General features: G+C 40.8%; 2 protein-coding genes across 2 annotated transcripts in view; both read left to right on the top strand.

Annotated features, from left to right (window-relative positions):
• The window catches only part of LOC140927544 (procathepsin L-like), a 4,203-nt gene extending 2,559 nt beyond the window's left edge, over positions 1-1,644 (top strand). Inside the window, exons 3-5 of the mRNA XM_073377211.1 lie at positions 1-54; positions 494-626; positions 1,277-1,644. The exon at positions 1-54 is cut by the window's left edge and continues 219 nt beyond it. Of these exons, the coding sequence (XP_073233312.1) occupies positions 1-54; positions 494-626; positions 1,277-1,466 (377 nt within the window). The 3' untranslated portion in view covers positions 1,467-1,644. The remainder of the gene's footprint in view (positions 55-493; positions 627-1,276) is intronic.
• A 3,423-nt stretch (positions 1,645-5,067) lies between these two features.
• Positions 5,068-18,828, top strand: LOC140925526 (uncharacterized). The gene is made up of 10 exons (XM_073375468.1): positions 5,068-5,312; positions 5,701-5,929; positions 6,405-6,677; positions 7,656-7,791; positions 8,244-8,430; positions 9,997-10,233; positions 14,488-14,707; positions 15,461-15,733; positions 17,285-17,420; positions 18,498-18,828. Exons 1-10 carry the CDS (start codon positions 5,145-5,147, stop codon positions 18,685-18,687), a joined length of 2,049 nt encoding a protein of 682 aa, XP_073231569.1. The 5' UTR covers positions 5,068-5,144; the 3' UTR covers positions 18,688-18,828.
• Positions 18,829-20,898: the final 2,070 nt, after the last annotated feature.

Here is a 20,898-nt window from a genome sequence, read left to right as displayed (position 1 = left end):
GTAAGAACGAACCGTGCCGATATAAAGATAGCGACATTGGAGCTACAGACACTGGTAAGTGATTCTTTAGCGCAAGGTTGTTTGTTTTTTTTTTTTTGTAGACAAACACGTTAGTTTTGACATTGTTTTGAACATGATTGTAACAAAAAATAACTTTCTTGCCTCTACGATCTGGGAAGGGGATTAATTCGTAAGAGAAGTTAGCCTGCGTAGCAAAACTTTTCACGCGGGGTTGCCTAGAAAGTTGGAAGTTTAGCAAAAAAGAGGGAGGGAGGGAGGGGGAGGGAAGACAAGGTTTTCTCTTGTCCCCTCCGCCGTCGATCAGAAACACTCACTTTGCAGGCTAAAAGCAAGTTTAAGAAGCGATTTCAACTGAAACGAAGTGCAAATTCCTTAAGTAAAATTTTAAAGAATAAGTACTAGTGGTAAAGCAACTCACAAGAAAAGCAGTGATAAAATTTTAAACAATGGTTGTTTTCGTTGAATCCCTCAGGGTACGTAGACATTCCCCAGGGAAACGAAACAGCTCTTCAGTCCGCTAGTGCCACAGTAGGCCCAATCTCCGTCGCCATAGACGCTGGTCACTTATCATTTCAGTTCTATCACAGAGGAGTCTACAATAACCCGTAAGTAGCAGATTTTAATAGTTAAAAGTTGTATGTTTTGTTTTTGCTGTGATTTGCTTGTATGTTCTACATTGTTAAACACCTTCTTTATTCAAGGATGAAACCAGCGGTAACTGGAGTCGTCGTGTTTTTTTTTCCGCCCCTAGTCTTTCTGTCTATAAAGTGATGTTGCCCAAAAGGATATTACTAATCTACACTCACCCCAACCCCCAAAAAGCCACGAATCCATTCTTGTACGCCTTCTCGGGCGTACTCGACTTCACTCCTAGTAAATTCACTCCGCTTTCAACTGGTAACCTAAATACGGAAAAGCCCTTAGAACTCACCACATTGACGAGGACATTTTAAGGCGCAGGTTCTAGAAATTCACATGACACGTGCAAAGTGTACGTCATTTCATAAGAAGCGAAAACACAGAGCGATACGAGCAAGGAGAAAGAACACTCGCACGCTATATGTGCTATGCGCTCGTTTGTTTTAAAATCGTAGTACAGTGGAACCTTGATATAACGAAGGGCCACGGGACTGGCAAACTTCTTTCGCTATAACAATTGCTCTCTATATTGTATACTGGTTCTACTGTGTATACTCGAGCAAATAATTTCACTTTCCAAGTGAATTATCTCATTTTATCTTTCATCTACTTTCAGGACCTGCAGCAGCACTAGACTTGACCATGGTGTTCTTGTCGTTGGATATGGAACCTATGAAGGGAAGGATTACTGGCTGGTCAAAAATTCCTGGGGGACCCAGTGGGGAATGGAAGGCTACATCATGATGTCGAGGAACAAGAATAATCAATGTGGAATTGCCACAGACGCCAGCTATCCTCTTGTTTAAAACTAACGCTGCTCAGTGGAGTATTTTACGAGAATCTGAATATCTATCATTTACAATTTCACGGATAGTGAAGACACGGGGCTAAATTCTCTAAATACACCGAGACAAATACGTCCATCAACTTTGTTGATATGTAATATACTGAGTGTATTATTAAAGAACATTATGACTAAATTAAGTTGTTTTGTCTGGATCTCCAAACCGAACTAGGGAAGATTACGAAGTCTTCCGGTTGTGATTCAATTCCTATTATTACAATTCACCGTTTTGGTGATAACCCAGGAATTTGTGGACCTTTGGTGTGTGAGTTCGGATTATTTACACCCCCGGGTTTACACTTAGTTTGTGTTTTTACATGTATTTGATTCAGTTAGTTAAAAGTTTGACATAAAGGTCATGAAAATGAGAACCCTAGATTTACTTATTACGCTTTAGTTTCAAACCCATTATAAAGTCCGCACCACTCTTTTTCCCAAGCTCAGAGTCACTGCAAAATTTCTAAACCCCAATTTCGGAGTCCACGAGAGGCAAATTGATTTGAACCCACTCCACCTCGGGGGCTTCTTTTTAAACTGACACCAGCTGCAAATGACCGCAAACGAATAATTGCCGCAGAACGTAGGAGCTAGGGAAGACCGGATCAGCAAAAATATACAAAGTAGACCGACATTGATTTCTGATCTGCCACAAAGCTGATCGTACTGTGTGAAAATTAACTTTGCAAAACATCAACACGACACAGAAAGAAGCCAAAACGGTTACAACCCCGCCCTGTTTTGGCTTCTTTCTGTGTCCTGTTGATGTCTTGCAAAGTTAATTTTCATGTAGTACGATCAGCTCTGCGGAATTCAAGGTTTCTATTTGGGCTATTAATTAAAGTGTTTGGGCTTCAGTTAGTTACGAGCGAAAGAACCTGCAATACAGTCGCGACGCGGCAAGTCCAGACCCAACACACACCCGGCATTACAAAGCTTTTTTTCAAGTGCCAATAGATTAACCAGAGTATGCTTTGAGCTGAGTCATCGATAAAAACAATAGGGAATCGTGAGGAGATTTGAAGCCAAAGTTTCCAGACGCTTGCCCTTCGATTCGTCAGAGCAAATCTTCTTTCAATACAAAAGCTCCTCGATTTTGCTGCTCAAATGTGGGTTCTGATTAATAAAGGAGATATATATGTCACGCCATTTGCTATCTTATTAAAAAGATACAACGCTTCTTTAAAATTGAATTCCAAAATTTTGTCCCGGGGAGTACTCCTTTATATAAGCCATAGAGGTATGTGCCCACCTCCCCCCCCCCCCCCCCCCAATCGAGTAGGGTTTTTGCGCCGTTTTGGTCGGACAATGGGTATACACTGACCATTTTGGTCTGGAATCGGGAATGGTTTTCAGGGAACTACGGAGTGTATGAATGTACCTATCTTTTCAATTCCAAATGAGCTGAGAAAGAAAGAGAAATTGGATTTCACTTATTGTTTTGTTTGCGCTCTAATCTAAGTAACAGGAGCCGATTAATCGGCTCCTGGAGTAATGATAACATAATTTCTGCCTAAAGGCCAGGTCTGAAAACGGGTATGGATTTCAGAGGTCTGGTCTGACAACGGGTGTGGAAAATTACATTTTTTGGTCTGAAATCTCGGTCAGGATTTGAAGAACCGGGCGGCACACCATTCTATTCCAGCAAAAATTACAAACGAATAGTTGTGCTTAGGGTCTCTGATGAAATATAGCACAAAATTGATCCCTAAAATCCTCGTGATATAGGCTTTTAGAGAGACGAGGCATAATGCTTTATGTCCTTACCAACCGTGCATCGTCGAGCATGTAAGTCCCCACCCCTCCCCACTTCAACAAAAGAGGTAGCGCTTTTCTCAGGGTCTCTTTAAGGTTGAACAGGTACAATAGTGCAGTGAGGCCAAAACTCTAAAGAACAGGGTTGACAGAAAGTGAGTAGGGACAAGGAGCTGACCCGGGGGGCGCTCAAAGTAACTCTGGATAGAGCTGTGCCGCCGAGTCCTTCAAACCCGACCCAGCGCGACAAAAATTGCTCATTTCGCTACCCTGTTAAAGACAGGAGACACTACTTTCTGACGCTCATTTGTTTTGTTTTGCACAGAATTATTAAAGTAATTTTTTACATTAAAATCATGGAAGTGGACATTTATGAAAATATTATTGTTATTGCAAATGTAGACCGCCCATGTGACTTGGCTCTCATAGAATCCCGGGGGGGTACTGCCATATATGGGCTATATAGGTATGTGCCGCTGTGAGGGGTATAGTTTTCAAGCAGTTTACTCTAGGATAGGGTATATAAATCAGAGCATTTGGGTCTAGAATAGGGTATCATTTTTCAGGAAACTGATCAGTTGGTTGAAGATTTTATCTAGACTAGGGAGACAGCTACTCTAGGATAGGGGGATTTTGGGGAGTTAACTCTAGTATGGGGTAGCAAAATTCAGCTGAACTAGCTCTGGTATAGGTTAAGGGTTCCAGGGTCCCAGCGTCACATCCCCACCCAGAAATTCCTAAAGTACTCCCCCCCCCCGGGCGTAGAATCCTATTATTTTGCATTGTGAAATCAGCTTTGGTGCGCTTTGAAACATTGCTGGTTCCTCATAGCGGGTTGAAAATGAAGGTAGGGATTGAGGAGTGCTATCTCCTGAGGAGATTTGCGTGACAAAACCTCTGCGTCGGATCATACCCTCCCTTTTAATGGGTGAGACGTCCCTTTTTATTTACGGTATTTTCTAAAGATGACTAAAACCCCGGGGCACTGCCGGGGGGTACCCCTGGGAATTCTTGGTGGGAGTGTGCCGCCCGTTCCTTCAAATCCTGGCCCTGTTTCAGACCAAAAAATGTAATTTTCCGCACCCGTTTTCAGTTCAGACCTCTAAAATGCATACCCGTTTTCAGACCTGGTCTTTAGGCAGAAATTATGTTATCATTACTTACATAAGAGCGCAAACAAAACAATTCTTCAAATCCATTTCGAATTCGCATATTTCTCTTTCTTATCAGAATTAAAACGATAAATACGTTCACACACTCCCGTAGTTCCCTAAAAAAAAATAGGCAAAGTCTGTACCCGTTTTCAGACCAAAACGGCGCAAAAATCCTACCCGATGGGGTGGCACACACCTTTATATAAGGGAGTACCCCCTCCCCCGGGAATAAAGCAAATAACTCTCCATCTCGCTGTTTACCTCGTAGGGGCTACAATCTTGGACAGAATAAAATGGAACAGCAATCCCCAATCCTGCCTTCCCCCCCCCCCCCCCGCCCCCCAAAAGAAATCAAGGCTTCTAAACGGGCCACACCCGGGCCACATTCCCATCATTGATTTGGGGGGGAGAGAGGGCTTAAATGTTCTACCTATTCTGTCCAATTTTGGTAGAATTTTTGCTTGCTATTCCGCATAAAGTGCAGTATATTGCCTGTTTGTGTGATTGTTGTTATTGTTGCTATTGTTGAGTCATGATGATGCACAATCACGAGTATTTTAAAAACACGCCACTATCCTCTTAAGACTCGTGACTGCTGGCATCACAACAAAGTCTTGTGACCTTGTTACAAACGGTATTTATACCTGCCCCGTGGAAAGCCTAATTACATTCCAGGGTCTTGCAGAAGAGAGCTTATCTGAAGTAAGCGCACAGCACTAAGTCGAAGCCGCAAAATGAAGATATGTTTAGCCTTCTTGTGCTGCTTAGCAGTAGCTAGTCCTTTCGTTCTCAACCTGAACGAAGATGCGCAGTGGAAAGCCTGGAAGTCTTATCACGGTAAAACGTACACCACCGAGAGCGAGGAAGCCTCAAGAAAAGCGATCTGGAAAGACAACCTCAGGGTAAGGCGATTAGTTAAGATATGTAGAAATTACCATTTTTCTATTTGCGGTAATACATAGTAACTGAATAAATCTTTGGCTCGGAGATCCCTTAAGCAGAAAAATTGGGGTCACAGCAGTCGGCTTGAAACAAAAGATCTGCTTTAGAGATTTTTATAGCATTAAAAAATACTTTTTTTTAGTTAATCTTCCAAATGCTCCCATTGATGAAGGTTACTTGAAATTCACCTCGCTTCTAAATGCGAACAGCATTTAAAGTTTTGCTTAGCTCGTGTAGGGAATAAACCGCATGACAAAAGTGCGTGACAGCTTGAGGGCTTAGGGGGTAGAAGGTGGTTAAAGTCTTTAGTTTCTCTTACTGAGATTTAAAATCCTTTTTGGCTCTCAGAAAATCGCCGAGCACAACGCTGAAGGACACTCATTCCGCTTGGCCATGAATCAGTTTGGAGATCTGACTCTTGATGAATTCCGCTTCTTTTACCTTGGTTTGCGCGGTCGCATCCCCAGTGACACCAAGAAAAATGGTGGCTCCACCTACTTGGAACCTAGTCACGTGACACTTCCTTCTGAAGTTGATTGGAGGAAAGAGGGCTACGTCACAGGCGTTAAAAATCAAGGTGTGGTCATCTTTGTTAAGTGAACCACTAAAATTCAAAGTTCTTAAATAAGTTTAAATATTGAATAGACTATCTAAAAACATTCCTTAACCGCTAAGCCATTGCATGCAGAAAACGATTTCACTGATCCTGTACCCTTGGCCTAATCCAGGAATAAAAAAAAGCGAGCACACTCGCCATTTTGCGTCACTTCCCACTTTGTACGCCTAGAACAGGCTACACATCCACGCGCAGTGCAGGGTGTTTTGCATCCTCGGGAAATCATGGTTGGCGATTTTCGCTGGCTCTGCTATCCGTTTCTATCTCTGTGTCAAATGAGGGAGTACTCATAGTCTGTACAAGTAGTGATAATTGAGAGAAAACTTTGTCACATTTTCTCAACTTCTGCAGATTGGTTTGGATGTAGGACACCGAGTGATGGTTGTCAGCAAAAGAGTTAAGTAATCGTTTCAAACGCTTATTTTCTATCTTACAGGTCAGTGTGGCTCATGCTGGGCGTTCAGTGCAACAGGATCATTGGAGGGACAACATTTCAAGAAAACTGGAAAACTCGTCTCGCTCAGCGAACAGAATCTCGTTGACTGCTCTGGAAGCTATGGCAACGATGGCTGCCAAGGAGGGCTTATGGATAATGCGTTCAGGTACATCAAAGCAAACGGAGGAATCGATACTGAGGCAAGTTACCCGTATCAAGCTGAGAACGAACCGTGCCGATTTAAAGCCAGCGACGTGGGAGCCACAGACACTGGTAAGATATGATGAGAAAGCTAAATGAAATATATATGTGAATATTTAAGTCGAGCCGGTAGAAAAAGGCGCGCTAATTAGCTCAGAGACACCTCGTGTATAGAAGGGGACTATCTAACAATTGTCTGCTTATTGTTCCTTTTTATATTTTGATTGTTTTGACCTTCTGACATCCCCCCTCCACAATTTTTCGAAAAATCATCCCAAACCTCTAAAATATTTTAATCAAAAATAAAACACAAACAGCCGTGATAAACATTACAAGTGAACTTTCGCATCTCATCTTCATATAAACTTGACCTCTCGTATGCTAGTCAGCATATATTTTCAAAAGTGATCTAAAGTAACCGTTACAGATTATGATCAAGACGAGACTTTTTTTAAAAAATCTACAAGGGATCTGGAAATGAGATTAAGCATCAGCTTTTCACTGCTAATGTTGACATTAAAAGCTGGCTTAATGTTTCTTTTATCCTGTAATGGTAATCCGATTTGCCAAACGCTAGAATTTCAAAATGATCCTACTTAATGTTATGTCCGGTGGCATTGACATCAGCAAAAGCTGACTAGTGGTCATTTTTAGTCAGGGGTTACAACCTTGAAGTGTTTTAAAGTATTTAAGGCGGCACCAATGACTCTGATAGTACTGAGCCATTTTTTTATTGAAAGCAATCTTGGGTGGATTTGGAAGGAAAAGGCCAGAAATAAAAGGAAAACAAAGCTTTTAACCAGAGTCCCTCCTTTATACGAGAAAGGGGAAGCACTGAGTTTTTCAATTTCGCTCTTGATAAGTTCAGTGTTTCAATGGAGAAACGTTTCTGGCGGAACCATTATTTAAGTCCCTGGTGTTTTCAGGTGTGTTCCAAAAACCGAGCACAATTATTTTCGTCTCCTAAAATTCTGCGGTTAAAAAACAAGTTGCAAGACAAAAGGAAATAGATAACAACCACGTAACCTTGATACGCTTGCATCTTTACAGGATACATGGACATTACCCCGCATGGAAGCGAAGCAGCTCTTCAGTCAGCCAGTGCCACAGTAGGCCCAATCTCAGTTGCAATTGATGCCGGTCACATGTCATTCCAGTTCTATCACAGTGGAGTTTACAACGAACCGTAAGTGTCTTTTATAAACAGCTGATAAGATATGGTTTCAGTTCTCTCAGAGTAAAATAAGATAAATTTTATATCAGTCTCATCGTATTCACGGCCAGTAGCCCAATTTTCTCGATGTTTTGCCGGCGATTTCCGGAAACTGTTAAAGGTTGTTTGGGAACTGAGTTCATCCGTTAGATTTTACGTATTTTTTCTGCTCTGCATGTCCGAAGATTGTTTGGATCGATCGAAAACGTGACTTAGATTACGTCCAGGAATATCTTTCTTCTTGATAGTCAGCGATTACCTCGAGAGAAAGCGGGACGTATAAGAGCTCTTGAACCACGCCTCAGTTCATATAAATTTCGGGGCTATCACAAAGCGACTGCCGAAAAGGTAGTTTCATTTGACAGGCGGGTACAAGTTTTGCGTTACAAGACTTACGACATTAATTATCTTTGTTCTCGTTACAGATCCTGCAGCAGCTCTCAGCTCGATCATGGCGTTCTTGTCGTTGGATACGGAACCTATAATGGCCAGGACTACTGGCTGGTCAAAAATTCCTGGGGAACAAGCTGGGGAATGGAAGGCTACATCATGATGTCGAGGAACAAGAATAATCAATGTGGAATTGCCACGGAAGCCAGCTATCCTCTTGTCTAATCCTAAAAGAACTGAAACATTACGTTATCTTTAAAAGTGTTATCCATTAAGCTTCAGCTTTGTTCTGACAAAGAGCTTACAAGTTATTATTGTTGAAGTAGTATAAATATTATTTTTTTGCGTAAAAATGCGAACATGGACATATATTGAATAAAAAAAACCTCTGTGAAATGAAACTTGAAATAACTTTCTTGCTCACGTCCTTCCATCCTTACTTCGTTCGGGACAACATTTACACTCGAGTTGTTCAAAGTCTTCAGTTGTTGTTGATTAAAAGTATTCCCATTTATTGCTCATTCAGTAGCTATTCAGTAATGTTTGGACAATTAAGAAAACAACAACGAAGAAAAGGCGAAAGACCCTATTTTCCCGCCGGACAAAAAGATAGTGAGTTTAAGCGGCCACGTTTTTGAGCAACGCACATCAACCGGAAGTGAGCCTTTTTCTCTGTATTGCCAAGTGCCTTAATTCTTATAGAGACAATCTGCCCAAAAAATTGTTCAAAATCACGGCTCAAGAGTGCAAAAAGTCAACTTCCGGTTGACCTGCGTGGCTCAAAAATAGCGCTGCTGAAACTCCCTAACCTTAACATCCTGTCCATAATCGTTTCAAATTTAACACATGCTTATACTTTCAGTTATGCAAATATGAAGGCAACCAAAAACTTGCAATATTACATCTGTCTCTGCAGTATTCTCTGTACATCTACTACATCTGGACTGTTCTCTTAACAATACCTTATACCAATACCAATTTCCCCTCCTCGGATTAAAATTGTATGCTAAACGCGGTATTGTAGCCCCTACCAGTGTCACGCCATTCAAAATAGAGCATCAGTGCTTCAGAAAAAAACACTACTCAGTATCAGATGCAGTTGACAACGTAGTCTGATAATGTGTCACTTCGCACGACATTGAACATAGCCCTAAGAACGCTCGCAATCTTCAAGCCACAAAACTACAGCACTCGCCTACTACGCAGACTAGAACAGCTGCTATTTTTTCCCATTCATCTGGCGAACGAAGCACGAGGTGGCGGTGGACACTCTCGACTGGTAAAGGCGCCTTCCCCGTCGCGTGTGTCTCGCGCCCCTCACTCGCTTTGCGCTTGCCAGAGTAACACCTCTTCTAGTCTGCAGGAATAAACTGAACAAGAGCAAGATCATAATTGTCCAATTTAGATCTCTTGACATGATGCAGCCTCGCTTCAGGTCCTTTTCCACTTTCGGTGATTGCATGTTGCAACTAAAAAAAAAACCCGGCCCGGTGGCCACATTAACCCCCGGATATGCAGCTTTCGTAGCTGTTTGCCGGTCGTTCGAGCGCGTTTTCTCAGCTTTTTTTCCCGCTCTCGCCTACTGAAACAAACCGCCAGCTACGCAGGCTCCCGAGGGACGGGATCGCGGGGTTTAAAACCCTCCAGTGAAAAAGCTCCCGTCGAAACCAAGAGCCATATTGTCCCATTATATTATAATGGCGCTTGTCGCCTGAACAAAACACTTCCTTGTACAATCACGCACTCATCTCGTGACTCTAATCCTTTGTTGATACATTACACTGCAAGCATTCCAACTTGAGACAGTCACCGACTTGCGCGGCCTTGAGGAAGATCAAACATTGTACGGCGTCACAAATGAAAGGTTTTATCGCTTTTGTGCTGTGCCTAGCTTTTGCAAATGGCCATATTCTACAAACTGAGTATGAGCAGCAGTGGCAAGCTTGGAAAACTTTTTACGAGAAGAAATACAACACAGACACTGAGGAAGAAGCGCGCTATGCGATTTGGAGAGACAATCTGAGGGTAAGTTAAACATACTTTTTCTCCCAGAATTATAAAATTAAAATCCAGGAACAAATTACTCTTTCACGCCTCATATTAAATAAAGACGATGCTTCTTTCCACATGGAAAGAGACTGACAACAGCAACAATACGTTTCTATCAGGTCATCTACAGATGACAGTACATACAGGCGCGGATCCACACCGGTTTCCACGGTTTTACAGAAATCGGTCAGATTTTTTCACGAGATATATTTTTAGTTAAAAAAAAGCTATGCAACTAGAAATCTTGTTCCATAACTACAACATGGAAATTGACCATGATAAAATCCTCCGATTTGTAAGGCTTCATTAGAAGAGAATGGAACTGGCCAACATCCCGTCTGAATGACTCAGAAACCCAGGAAAGGGGCCTTTAGGTAGTGAAAATCCAAAAAATTTCCTGTGACAGCCCATGCTCCCTGATCCCCCAGAAGCTTGCGCCCTCGGCGTTACGTTTCGTTAGGAAATCGGTCAAAATTTATCCTAGATCCGCCCCTGACATATCCCGAGACTTGGACGGGCACGTACTAAATTACAAAACTTTATGAACGCTGGGGCACTAAAATCAACTTTATTTATACCACAAATCTCTTGTGAAAATTCTGTTTTCCTCTTAACAGTAATGCTTAAAATGACTCCTTTGAAACTTGCCCCTTCGTTTGAAATAAGACTGCCTTTCAAGTGTGCAGAACAAAGCCGGGTAAATAATGGTACAGCGTGACAATTTTGTAAATAAACCCACACTAGAGTCGATAATCTGTATAGACCTATGCGAAATATCCTCTGTGGGCTTCAAAACATCTCCACACTGAATAGTTTAACACGTTATGGATGGATGTGGGCTAGATACCATCACCTGCTTTCGTTTTTCTTCGTTATGTGAAGGAAAGCGGATGCTTGACTGGAATTTTACCCCGAAACAAAAGAACCGGAACTCCTACGAGGAGATACCGTAATTCTAAAATAGACAAACAAATAAGACGTACGTTAAACTCTTTCTTCATGTTCTTTTCTTTCCTTTTTTTTTTCTCTTTCTTTTTTTTAGACTCTTTTTTTTTCTTTTTCTTTTTTTCCAGTATTTATCTGTCTTCATGCACAGCTCTATATTGGCAAACCGCAAAAGTAGCACTGTCGAAAATCCTCGAAAATCTCTTATTTTCAGTTTGAGGTTTCATGTGAATGGTCACACCATAAAAGATTTTGTCTGCGGACTCAACAGTTAGAACAACCTTCCCAGACTCCATCATTCACTTTGAGAGCGAAATTGTAAAATGGTTCTGAAGTCATGCAGTGTCTGCAGTACATACATACATATCCTTTATTTAAACACGATAGGATTTAAAGCTCAAAGTTTGTGGAGTCGTGTAAAAATAATTACAAATGAATGAGAACTATGTTAAAAATAGGGATAACATTACTTACAAAATACAACTACATAAAAACACTAAAAAACTGATACATTAAGGTTCTAGTTCCTTAAAATAAGAGGCCTTCTTCACTTTGCGGAAAAAAAAAAACAGTAAACTGGTCTGTAAAATGAGTCGAGACAGGGTTCCAAAGAATAGCGCCTCTAGAGGTTTTAAGAAACTGCGGGTTAAAACGAGGGACGATTAATATGTTATTGCTCCTTCTGAAGTTGCACGCAGTACAAGGTTTATTCGTCGAGTATGAAAGAGCCGCAGGTGCTTCACCTAAAAACGCGCTATATGGAGTAGTTTAATTAATCGAAGTTTATGATAGAAGGTTAAAGTACATGTATTCCAATTCGAATGTCGGTATACTTCCTTGCACTAGGGAAGTTGTAAATTATTCTGGCTGCCCTGGGTGAAGTACTTCGAGAGAATGTAGAAGGTCCGCATTAGGGCAGCCGTTCCTTTTGTTCTAATAGTTCAAGACGTTTCGGTTTGCATTTTAATGAGAAGAAATTGCAAACTCCAGTACAACGGACAACACTGTTAAAATGGAGCCTATTTCTTTTAGGAAAAAAGTTTATAAAGATTGTAAAAAGCCTATTATGTTTAAACAGCTGCCTTTTCCAATTTTCAATGCAATAACGAGCTTAATAATTATATTAACTGGTGGTTTGTGACAGAGCTTTTGAATTTGCATTTGTAGGACCTGGAATTCGATACAGAAATAGAGCGTATCTAAGGTCACCTGTTTCTTAATTCAAATTTTGACTGACAAGACTTCCTTGTACAACACTAAATTTTACAATCACGCACTCATCTCGTGACTCTAATCCTTTGTTGACACATTACACTGCCAGCATTCCAAATTTTGAGACAGTCACCGACTTCAGGGGCACCCAACGACTGTTTTCTGTGAAATATCTGTTCGGAGAAGTAAAAATTGCCTAGAATTTTCTATAGCTTGAGGAAGGCTAAAAATTTCTAGATGACCGTTCCATTCATGTACACAATTTTCGAAGCTTTTCTAGTTAATTCCCTACGATTTTCTGAAGGTTCATTTTTCCCATTTCACTCCCAAGGTTAGGTTATTTTTCAGTAGAGAAAGGAAACCTAAAATTTTCGGAATCGAAAATGCAGTGCAGAAAGGAATCAGAAAAACTATCACTTTCGGAAAACTTTAAATTGCTGCTAAAATTTTCGGGAAAATAATACTGAAGCCCTCGTAATTTCGAAAAGACTTAAGTTACCCTAGGATGACCGAACAGATATAAATTTCTTAGCGCCGCTTAGAATACATTTCTAGAGATCTGAAAGCACTCTGGATAGCCTAAAAAGTGTTTTCAAAGTAATTAGGGGGAAACCTTCGTTGGGTGCCCCTGCGACTTGCGCGGCCAACATTGTACGGCGTCACAAATGAAAGGTTTTATCGCTTTTGTGCTGTGCCTAGCTTTTGCAAATGGCCATATTCTACATACTGAGTATGAGCAGCAGTGGCAAGCTTGGAAAACTTTTTACGAGAAAAAATACAGCACAGACACTGAGGAAGAAGCCCGCTATGCGATTTGGAGAGACAATCTGAGGGTACGTTAAACATACTTTTTCCCCAGGATTATAAGATTTAAATCCAGGAACAAATTACTCTTCCACGCCTCATATCGCTTAGAGAAGATGCTTCTTTCCACATGGCAACAGACTGACAACGGAAACAATACGTTTCTATCAGGTCATCTACAGATGACAGATATCCCAGGACTTGGACAGGCACGTACTAAATTATAAAACTTCATAGCCGCTGCTTTTTTATACCACAAATCTCTTGTAAAAATTCTGTATTCCTCTTAATAGTAATGCTTAAACTGACTCCACTGAAACTTGCCCTTTCGTTTGAGGGAAGACTGACTTTCAAGTGTGCGGAACAAGCGGGGTAAATAATGGTACAGCGTGACAATTTTGTAAATAAACCCACACTAAAGTCGATTATCTGTGTAGGCCTATGCGAAATACCCTCTTTGGGATTCAAAACATCGCCACACTGAATAGTTTAACACGTTATGGATGGATGTGGGCTAGATACCATCACCTGCTTTCGTTTTTCTTCGTTATGTGAAGGAAAGAGGATGCTTGATTGGAATTTTACTCCGATACAAACGAACCGGAACTCCTACCAGGAGATACCTAGCCTGAGTATCAGGCCTTCCTAAGGGGCTAGGGGAGAGGAGATTATAGGTGGGGGAGGGGGGAGGGGGAGAAGAGAAAGGAAGAAAGAAACTAGAGCGTATCTAAGGTCACCTGGTTCTTAATTCAAATTTTGACTGACAAGTGTCAAAGACAATGAACCCTTTCAAAAATGTAGTTTTCGCCAGTTTTCTTTACAGGACGAGAGATTTGGGGGGGAGTGGGGCGCAAAAGAAGGGTGAAAAGCGTCCTCAATTCTTTTCGTATCTTCTTCGTCTATGTTGTGGATGACATCCCAAGAGAAAGATCTCTACTGGGGGGTTGGGAGTGAAAGAGAATAATAGTCTTCTTGATATAATTCTGCATTTATAGAAAAAGGCCGTTTATCACTTACGTCCCTGAGTAACTACAACTTAAAGCATAGACTTGCTACAAGTTGACCTTTCGTAAGTTCCTAAAACGCAGCGAGCGATAAAAAGGGAGCTTCGATGAGGTTGCGCAGCGACAGAGCGAGCGACGCCGAAGTCTCAAGGTTGACTTGTTTCGCTTGAATTGCATAACCAACCAGGAAAAGAAAGTAAAAGGACTTTTTGAAAGTATACTCGTAAAGCCGGTCTAAAATTTTGTTCCTCTTTATCATTTTAAGAAAGTTCAACAGCACAATTCTGAAGGACATTCATACACTTTGGCCATGAATCAGTTTGGTGATCTTACAGTGGATGAATACCGCTATTTCTTCCTGGGACTGCGTTCTTATTTCTCTAATGGGACAAAAGGTTCAACTTTCCTCCCTCCCAGTGGGGTCACTCTACCTACTACAGTGGACTGGAGAACTAAGGGATACGTCACTCCTGTAAAGGATCAAGGTACGTATTATTAAATCCGTATATACTGCCCTGTTTCCGACGCGACGTTTTTTCAAGGGCGGCATTTATTTTAAAATCACAGGTCTTAAATAACATTGAAAACAGATACCATAAATCATTCGCAATTATTATGCAAAACGGAAGGATGTGTTAAGGTCGAATGTCTCGCTTTTTTGTTGATATGGAATCGCAATTGTCAGGATGGTGTAGATTACCAAGTTGTACCGAGTGTTTTTTCTTATTGGGTGCGGTCTTTATTTGAGGTCGGTGTTTACTGGTAATTACGCCTTCTACGAAATTAAATCACGGTATTTCTGCGTCATAGAAAGGTTTACTGAGCCGTTTAGTGTTTTTTCATTGTTATTATTTCTTTCTATTCCGAAGCATTCTTATTTGGTTTGCTAATGCGGTCGCATGTCAGTCACCCACGTACATCCCGAGTGGATCAATTTAGGTTTTTGGGAAACTGCCTACTTCCGACTCCCCTAAGCCATCATTTTACCCTAAGTGAGAAGTTAGTGTAAATGTTAGCTTAGGGGAGGGGTAGGTGGGCAGTTTCCCAGTGAATTGATCCAAACTACACAGCGCAAATTTATATCTTCACACGGCCGAAAACTACTGCTAGAGGTACAAGTTTAAATTTTGCTGTCATAGTTTGAAATTTTAAGGTAGAAATTGTTATTTGTATTTAGTGCTAATAAATAAGTTGTTGCTTTACACTCTATTTAATCACGAACCCGAAACTATTTTTAGGTCAGTGCGGCTCTTGCTGGGCTTTCAGTGCGACAGGATCACTGGAAGGACAGCACTTTAAGAAAACTGGAAACCTTGTCTCACTCAGCGAACAGAACCTTGTTGACTGCTCCACAAGTTACGGCAACTACGGCTGTGAAGGAGGATTCATGGATAATGCTTTCAAGTACATCAAAGCCAATGGTGGCATTGATACTGAGAAAAGCTATCCGTATGAGGCTAGGGACGGACCATGTCGATTTCGACCGGCCTACGTGGGAGCTACAGACACCGGTAGGGCTTTAATAAATACCAGCTAGTTCAAATTCCGGCTTTTTTTATAGAAATCAAAACTTACCTTTTCGAAAATTTCAGCCCGAAAAAAGGCTATCGAAAATTCTGGGTGACCTTTTCAGGGTAAAAATCTATCAAAAAAGGGCAATTATATCAGGTGTTAGATGTTCGAAAATCCTAGGAGAGGCAGGCAAGCAAGAAATTTTATAACAATGTTCCGAAAATTGTAGATCTCAAATCGTCTTCCGAACAGATATTTTCCGAAAATTGACGTAGAGTGCCCCTGACTAAAGCTCTCTGGAATCGCGCCGAAAGGGCCAAATCCTAGGAGCCAAATATAAGCTAAGAACACAGCGTGGATAAAACAAGGAGAAAAACTAAGATAGTATCATGTATATTTCTTGCTATTTTTATGCCGTAAATAAAGATAGCTAAAATCCCTATACAAACCCCTATAATTTCTGTTATGACTGTCACTCGTGAGGGTACTTGTGTGAAAACTAGCAGTAAGACGCTCGTAATTGAGGAAGCCAGACAGGTAAAGGTAAAGGCGCACAAGAGCCAAAGGCCCAAACGGCCGAAGCTTATCCCGGTTTCTTTAGCATGAAGCATACCTAGGAGTATTGCTAGACCCCCTGGACGGGATGCAAGTCCATCGCAGGGTTATCCCCCAGCAGTATGTCCCCGGTACCCATTTATACACCTGGGTGAAGAGAGACAAAGTGCAGTAAAGTTCCTTGTCTAAGGAAACAACGTGACAGGCGAGGCGCGGCTTGAATCCCGGACCTCCAGATCTAGAGTTCGATGTGTTAACCGCTCGGCCACACACGCCTCGATGGAAGCCAGATAATGCTGAAACAATTAAGCAATAGAAAACGTTTTCCGTGTTTGCATAGCCTGATATAAACACGAGAGGGTTTGGGAGAATTTGAGACAGTTATGCAAACCCGAGATGAAGTCGAGGGTTTTGCATAACTGTCAAGAATTCTCCCAACGCCTCTAGTGTCTTGGGCATGTTCTTGTTTTGCAAAAAGATGATTTCCAAAATACGGATTTTTCACTCTCAAATGTCAGCTTACGCGAAAAAAAATTGACACACCTTCTTTGTAACGATTTTCCAAGTTTCAGCCGACGAAGGAATGGGTAAATAAAGTAAACTTGTCGAGTGTTGAACTCGAAAACTTTTTCATATTCGTTCTTGCGTTATTTGCGCGCGAAAACCAATACATCTTGACGCCACAACCATGTTTACATATTCTCATGCAAACACTCCTCTCGGCCTATCAGAGCGCACGTACTATCTTAGTTATTTTATAAAAGGTAATGATTATCCGAAGAACTTTTCGATTTGTCAGTAGAAGATTACACAGTGTAAAACTGAAATAACTTAGTGGATTCACTTGGTAGAATTGACAGAACTGAGTATCATGTGGGTGAAGTTCTTGGATCTGATCATTGAAAGTAAAACCTCTTTGACAGTACCTCATACCGTAGGATTTGCGCAAAAAAATTGAGAATTTTTTTTTCTGTTTTCTTACTGTATTCTAACAGGATACATGGACATTACCCCGCATGGAAGCGAAGAAGCTCTTCAGACTGCTACTGCCACAGTAGGCCCAATCTCTGTTGCAATTGATGCTAGCCACGGCTCGTTTCAGCTCTACCACAGTGGTGTTTATGACGAACCGTAAGTGTCTTCTACAAGCCAGCCTTAAAGTTTATTGAACACTCTTATTCCGGTCTCTTATAGTTGAACAAAAAACAAATTCATAAATAACAGAAGGATATTTCATATATCCAAGTATCCCTGTATGCTTTAATATTTGAAGGGCAGTAATTAGAGAAGTTCTGTTTCACTAACTTTTCGAGGTTCTTTGGATATTTTCCGAATATTTCTCGACGGTTGTTACAATGGTTCTTCTCCGAATACTTTCCGAAATACTTCGTTATGGTAAGAAAATAGCTCTCTTATCTCTCTTATAAGAAGAATTATGGTGGTTATGGCAAATATATACATTTTTACGCTACGAAAACAAAGGCGAGGGAAGGAGACAAAATATTGAAGCGCAAGAAGGACAAATGAAATACGCTTGGATTCTTTCTTCTTATCCTCTTCTTCTAATTTCAATCTCAAACTAAAAGAGCACGTTTCCATCTAACGTTCACATCATTGTCTTCGTTAACAAACTGAAATGAATTATTCACCATTTTCACATTTAATACTCCTCCCCCATAAGAAAGAAAAAACAATTCACCATTTTTGCATAGACCATAATGCACCTCGTTTACCCCCCAACACTTTGCGTTACCATTGTTTTCGATTTCTCTTGGGACGATTGTAATACCCTGGAGAAATTGGAAACAATGGTTATGCCAAATTCTGGGCGGTAAACAAGGTGCATTATGGTCTATGTGAAAGTAGTGAATTGCATTGACATTATCTTCAGTTTCGCTTGTGAGTGGGTGAAAAACAGACCGAGGAACAAATTTTAAAAAAACGAGGGGAGGCGAGGGCGAGGGCACCTTTTCACTTTCCTCCTCTCTTCCGCTTCTTTTTTCCTCCGCTCTTCATTTCGCGCCACTTTCCATTATCTGAACAACTGGAACAGGCTAGTAATAGCCAAGAGAAATTGGAAATAATTGCTATACGCAATCGTTTGGGGGGAGTGTGTTAGCCTGCAATCATCCCCCTAGGCGGAGGTTAACAAGATGTATCATGGGTAATGTGAAAAATGATGCATCTTTTTTATTTATTTACTTGCAGAACATGTAGCAGCACTGTACTGGACCATGGTGTTCTTGTTGTTGGGTACGGTATATATCATGGCCAGGACTATTGGTTGGTCAAGAACTCCTGGAACACAACGTGGGGAATGAAAGGCTACATCATGATGTCGAGGAACAAGGATAATCAATGTGGAATTGCCACGGAAGCCAGCTATCCTCTTGTTTAATGTTGCGGATTGAAAAGTAGAAAGGCTTTGTAAGATAGTTTTCTTTGATGAAGGCGTTTTTCTGTCCGGCGAAAGGACATAACCCTCTGTAGTATATGAGTTAATAAACGTAGTGAATAAAATTTTCAAAGACGCACGTACCATTATTGTAGGAATGATTTTCTTGCTTGAGGCACAAGATCTTGTACCAACAAGCGAAATACGTTCATCAACCGAACCTTTTTTTGTGGCTTTTCTGTGGATCGAACATAATCACTGAATAATTCTTTTAACATCCTGCGCTGAAGGCACCATCACTAAATTTATTCCTCATGCTACTGTGAAACTACATTTATTTTCTGACTCCATTGGCTCCGGCCTTTACAAATGATTAGCAAGATAATCTCAAAAATTTGCTGTTTTTATTTTGTTCCTATTTGCAAGTAGGCTCGTGAATGTTTGGTTTCATTACCTTTAACAGTAAGGGTAAGAGTCCTTTTGTAAGGGTTGAAGGAGCTGAGCATTTCTTGTTTGCTTCTGTCATCACTTTTTATTACCGGTTTACTGTTTTTCGTCGATTAGTTTTATGTTTTGGCTGTTTCCAATTGTTGGTTTTCACATGAAGTCACTAAAATTCAAACTAAAAAACTATCGATCCTACCGAGATTTTACTTTCACGATGTATTAGAGCAGCTGAAAACTAATTTTCATACAAATTTCGCTTCAAAAGCAGGTTCTTGGTTTTGTGATAGAGTACGCTTGAATTTATAATCTTTTGCGTGACGCGGCAGTTACATGACGGCCAAGAGAGCTGTCATGTAGGTTAAAAAATGACTTATTTCAGGAAATTTTGCTATCTAAACAGTTCGCGTATTAGAAAAAGTATTACTTTAATGTTAATGAGTTTCTCGAAGAATAAATTCACGCTCTCGTAGCAAAACTCGGTAACAGATTTTTCTGTTGGTTGCCGTCCGCTATGTTAGAGCTCATCAGGGTGAGCACCAGCATGGCGTCTCCATACAAATCTCTATAAGTTTGGTTAAACATTTCTTCGGATATCTCGTATACAAAATATTCCTCTGACCTGAATCTTGGCCAGGGTCTTTGTATATGTACCTCCTTTCATTTCTCAAGTTCTGGACTTTATCTATTGAACGGTTTTGATTGTTATTTTGATCTATTTTGAATGGTGTAACACTGAAAACCAGCAACACGTGCCACACCTTCAGCTTTGAATTTTGTTGTTTAACAGTATTCCGATTTATTCGTAGCTAAAATTTTCACTTTTAATTTAAAAAACAATGGCAACGAAAAAGCGAAAGACACTATTTTCACCCCAGGCAAAAGGATCGTAATGTCATTGAAATATATTTATCTGTCCATCATCGTTTCAACCGTAACACATGCTTATACTTTCCTTATGCAAAACTGAACTGACTGCCAAAATTACATCTTGGAATTAATCGTTTTCGCTGTACATGTACTAAACCGTGGCGGGCGAAACTCGCAGTCCAAGATCATGAAGAGTTATTCAGTGGAACGAAACTTGTGTTTTATTTGGCACTTTTGAGAGTTCTTGAGGGTGCTCTTATCCATATTTCACGAAACCCTGCTCCACCCTCCGACCCCTAAGGAATTTAACATTGACCCGGTGATAAAACACTGCCAAATTTCCCGCTCCAAGACTAAAATAGTGTGTTAAAAGCTCCATGTATCCCCTGCCTATAGGGGAGCATCAGAACTTCAAAACTAAACAAAACACCACTCAGTCTGCGATATTAGGTATCAGCAGACGCATTGCAAATTAACTTCAAAATTCATGGGCACTTAGTTGGCTGAATTCAAACTCAGCCGTATATATCCCCTGCGTAACTTGGACAGCTATTTGTATCTGAAAAATGAACTTTTAAGAATTACTCGGCAGAATACTTTAACTTCTGATAATGAACGTGTTATAAGGTGCACTCAAAATTGAACAATGGTCAGCATCAAGAAATTGCTTATTAACTTAAGTTGCAAACGCCATCTTGAAGAAGTAGCCTCGGATTCAGTCGTTTCTCAGAGCTTCAAAAAGTGTAACCTCATGTAATGTAGATTCCCCTGAGACCAAGTGGTGTGACAGTTTCAGCCAATCAAAAGGCGGTAAACTATACTTGGCACACATGTGTTCTTTCCTCCGCGGCACGCGAAGACTAAACTTGAATGTGGTACGCTTTTATAGTTTATTCACCA

This window comes from Porites lutea, chromosome 2, assembly GCF_958299795.1.
Source record: "Porites lutea chromosome 2, jaPorLute2.1, whole genome shotgun sequence".
In the NCBI taxonomy this organism is placed as follows: Eukaryota; Metazoa; Cnidaria; class Anthozoa; order Scleractinia; family Poritidae; genus Porites; species Porites lutea.
This window is presented reverse-complemented; position numbering and strand designations above follow the sequence as displayed.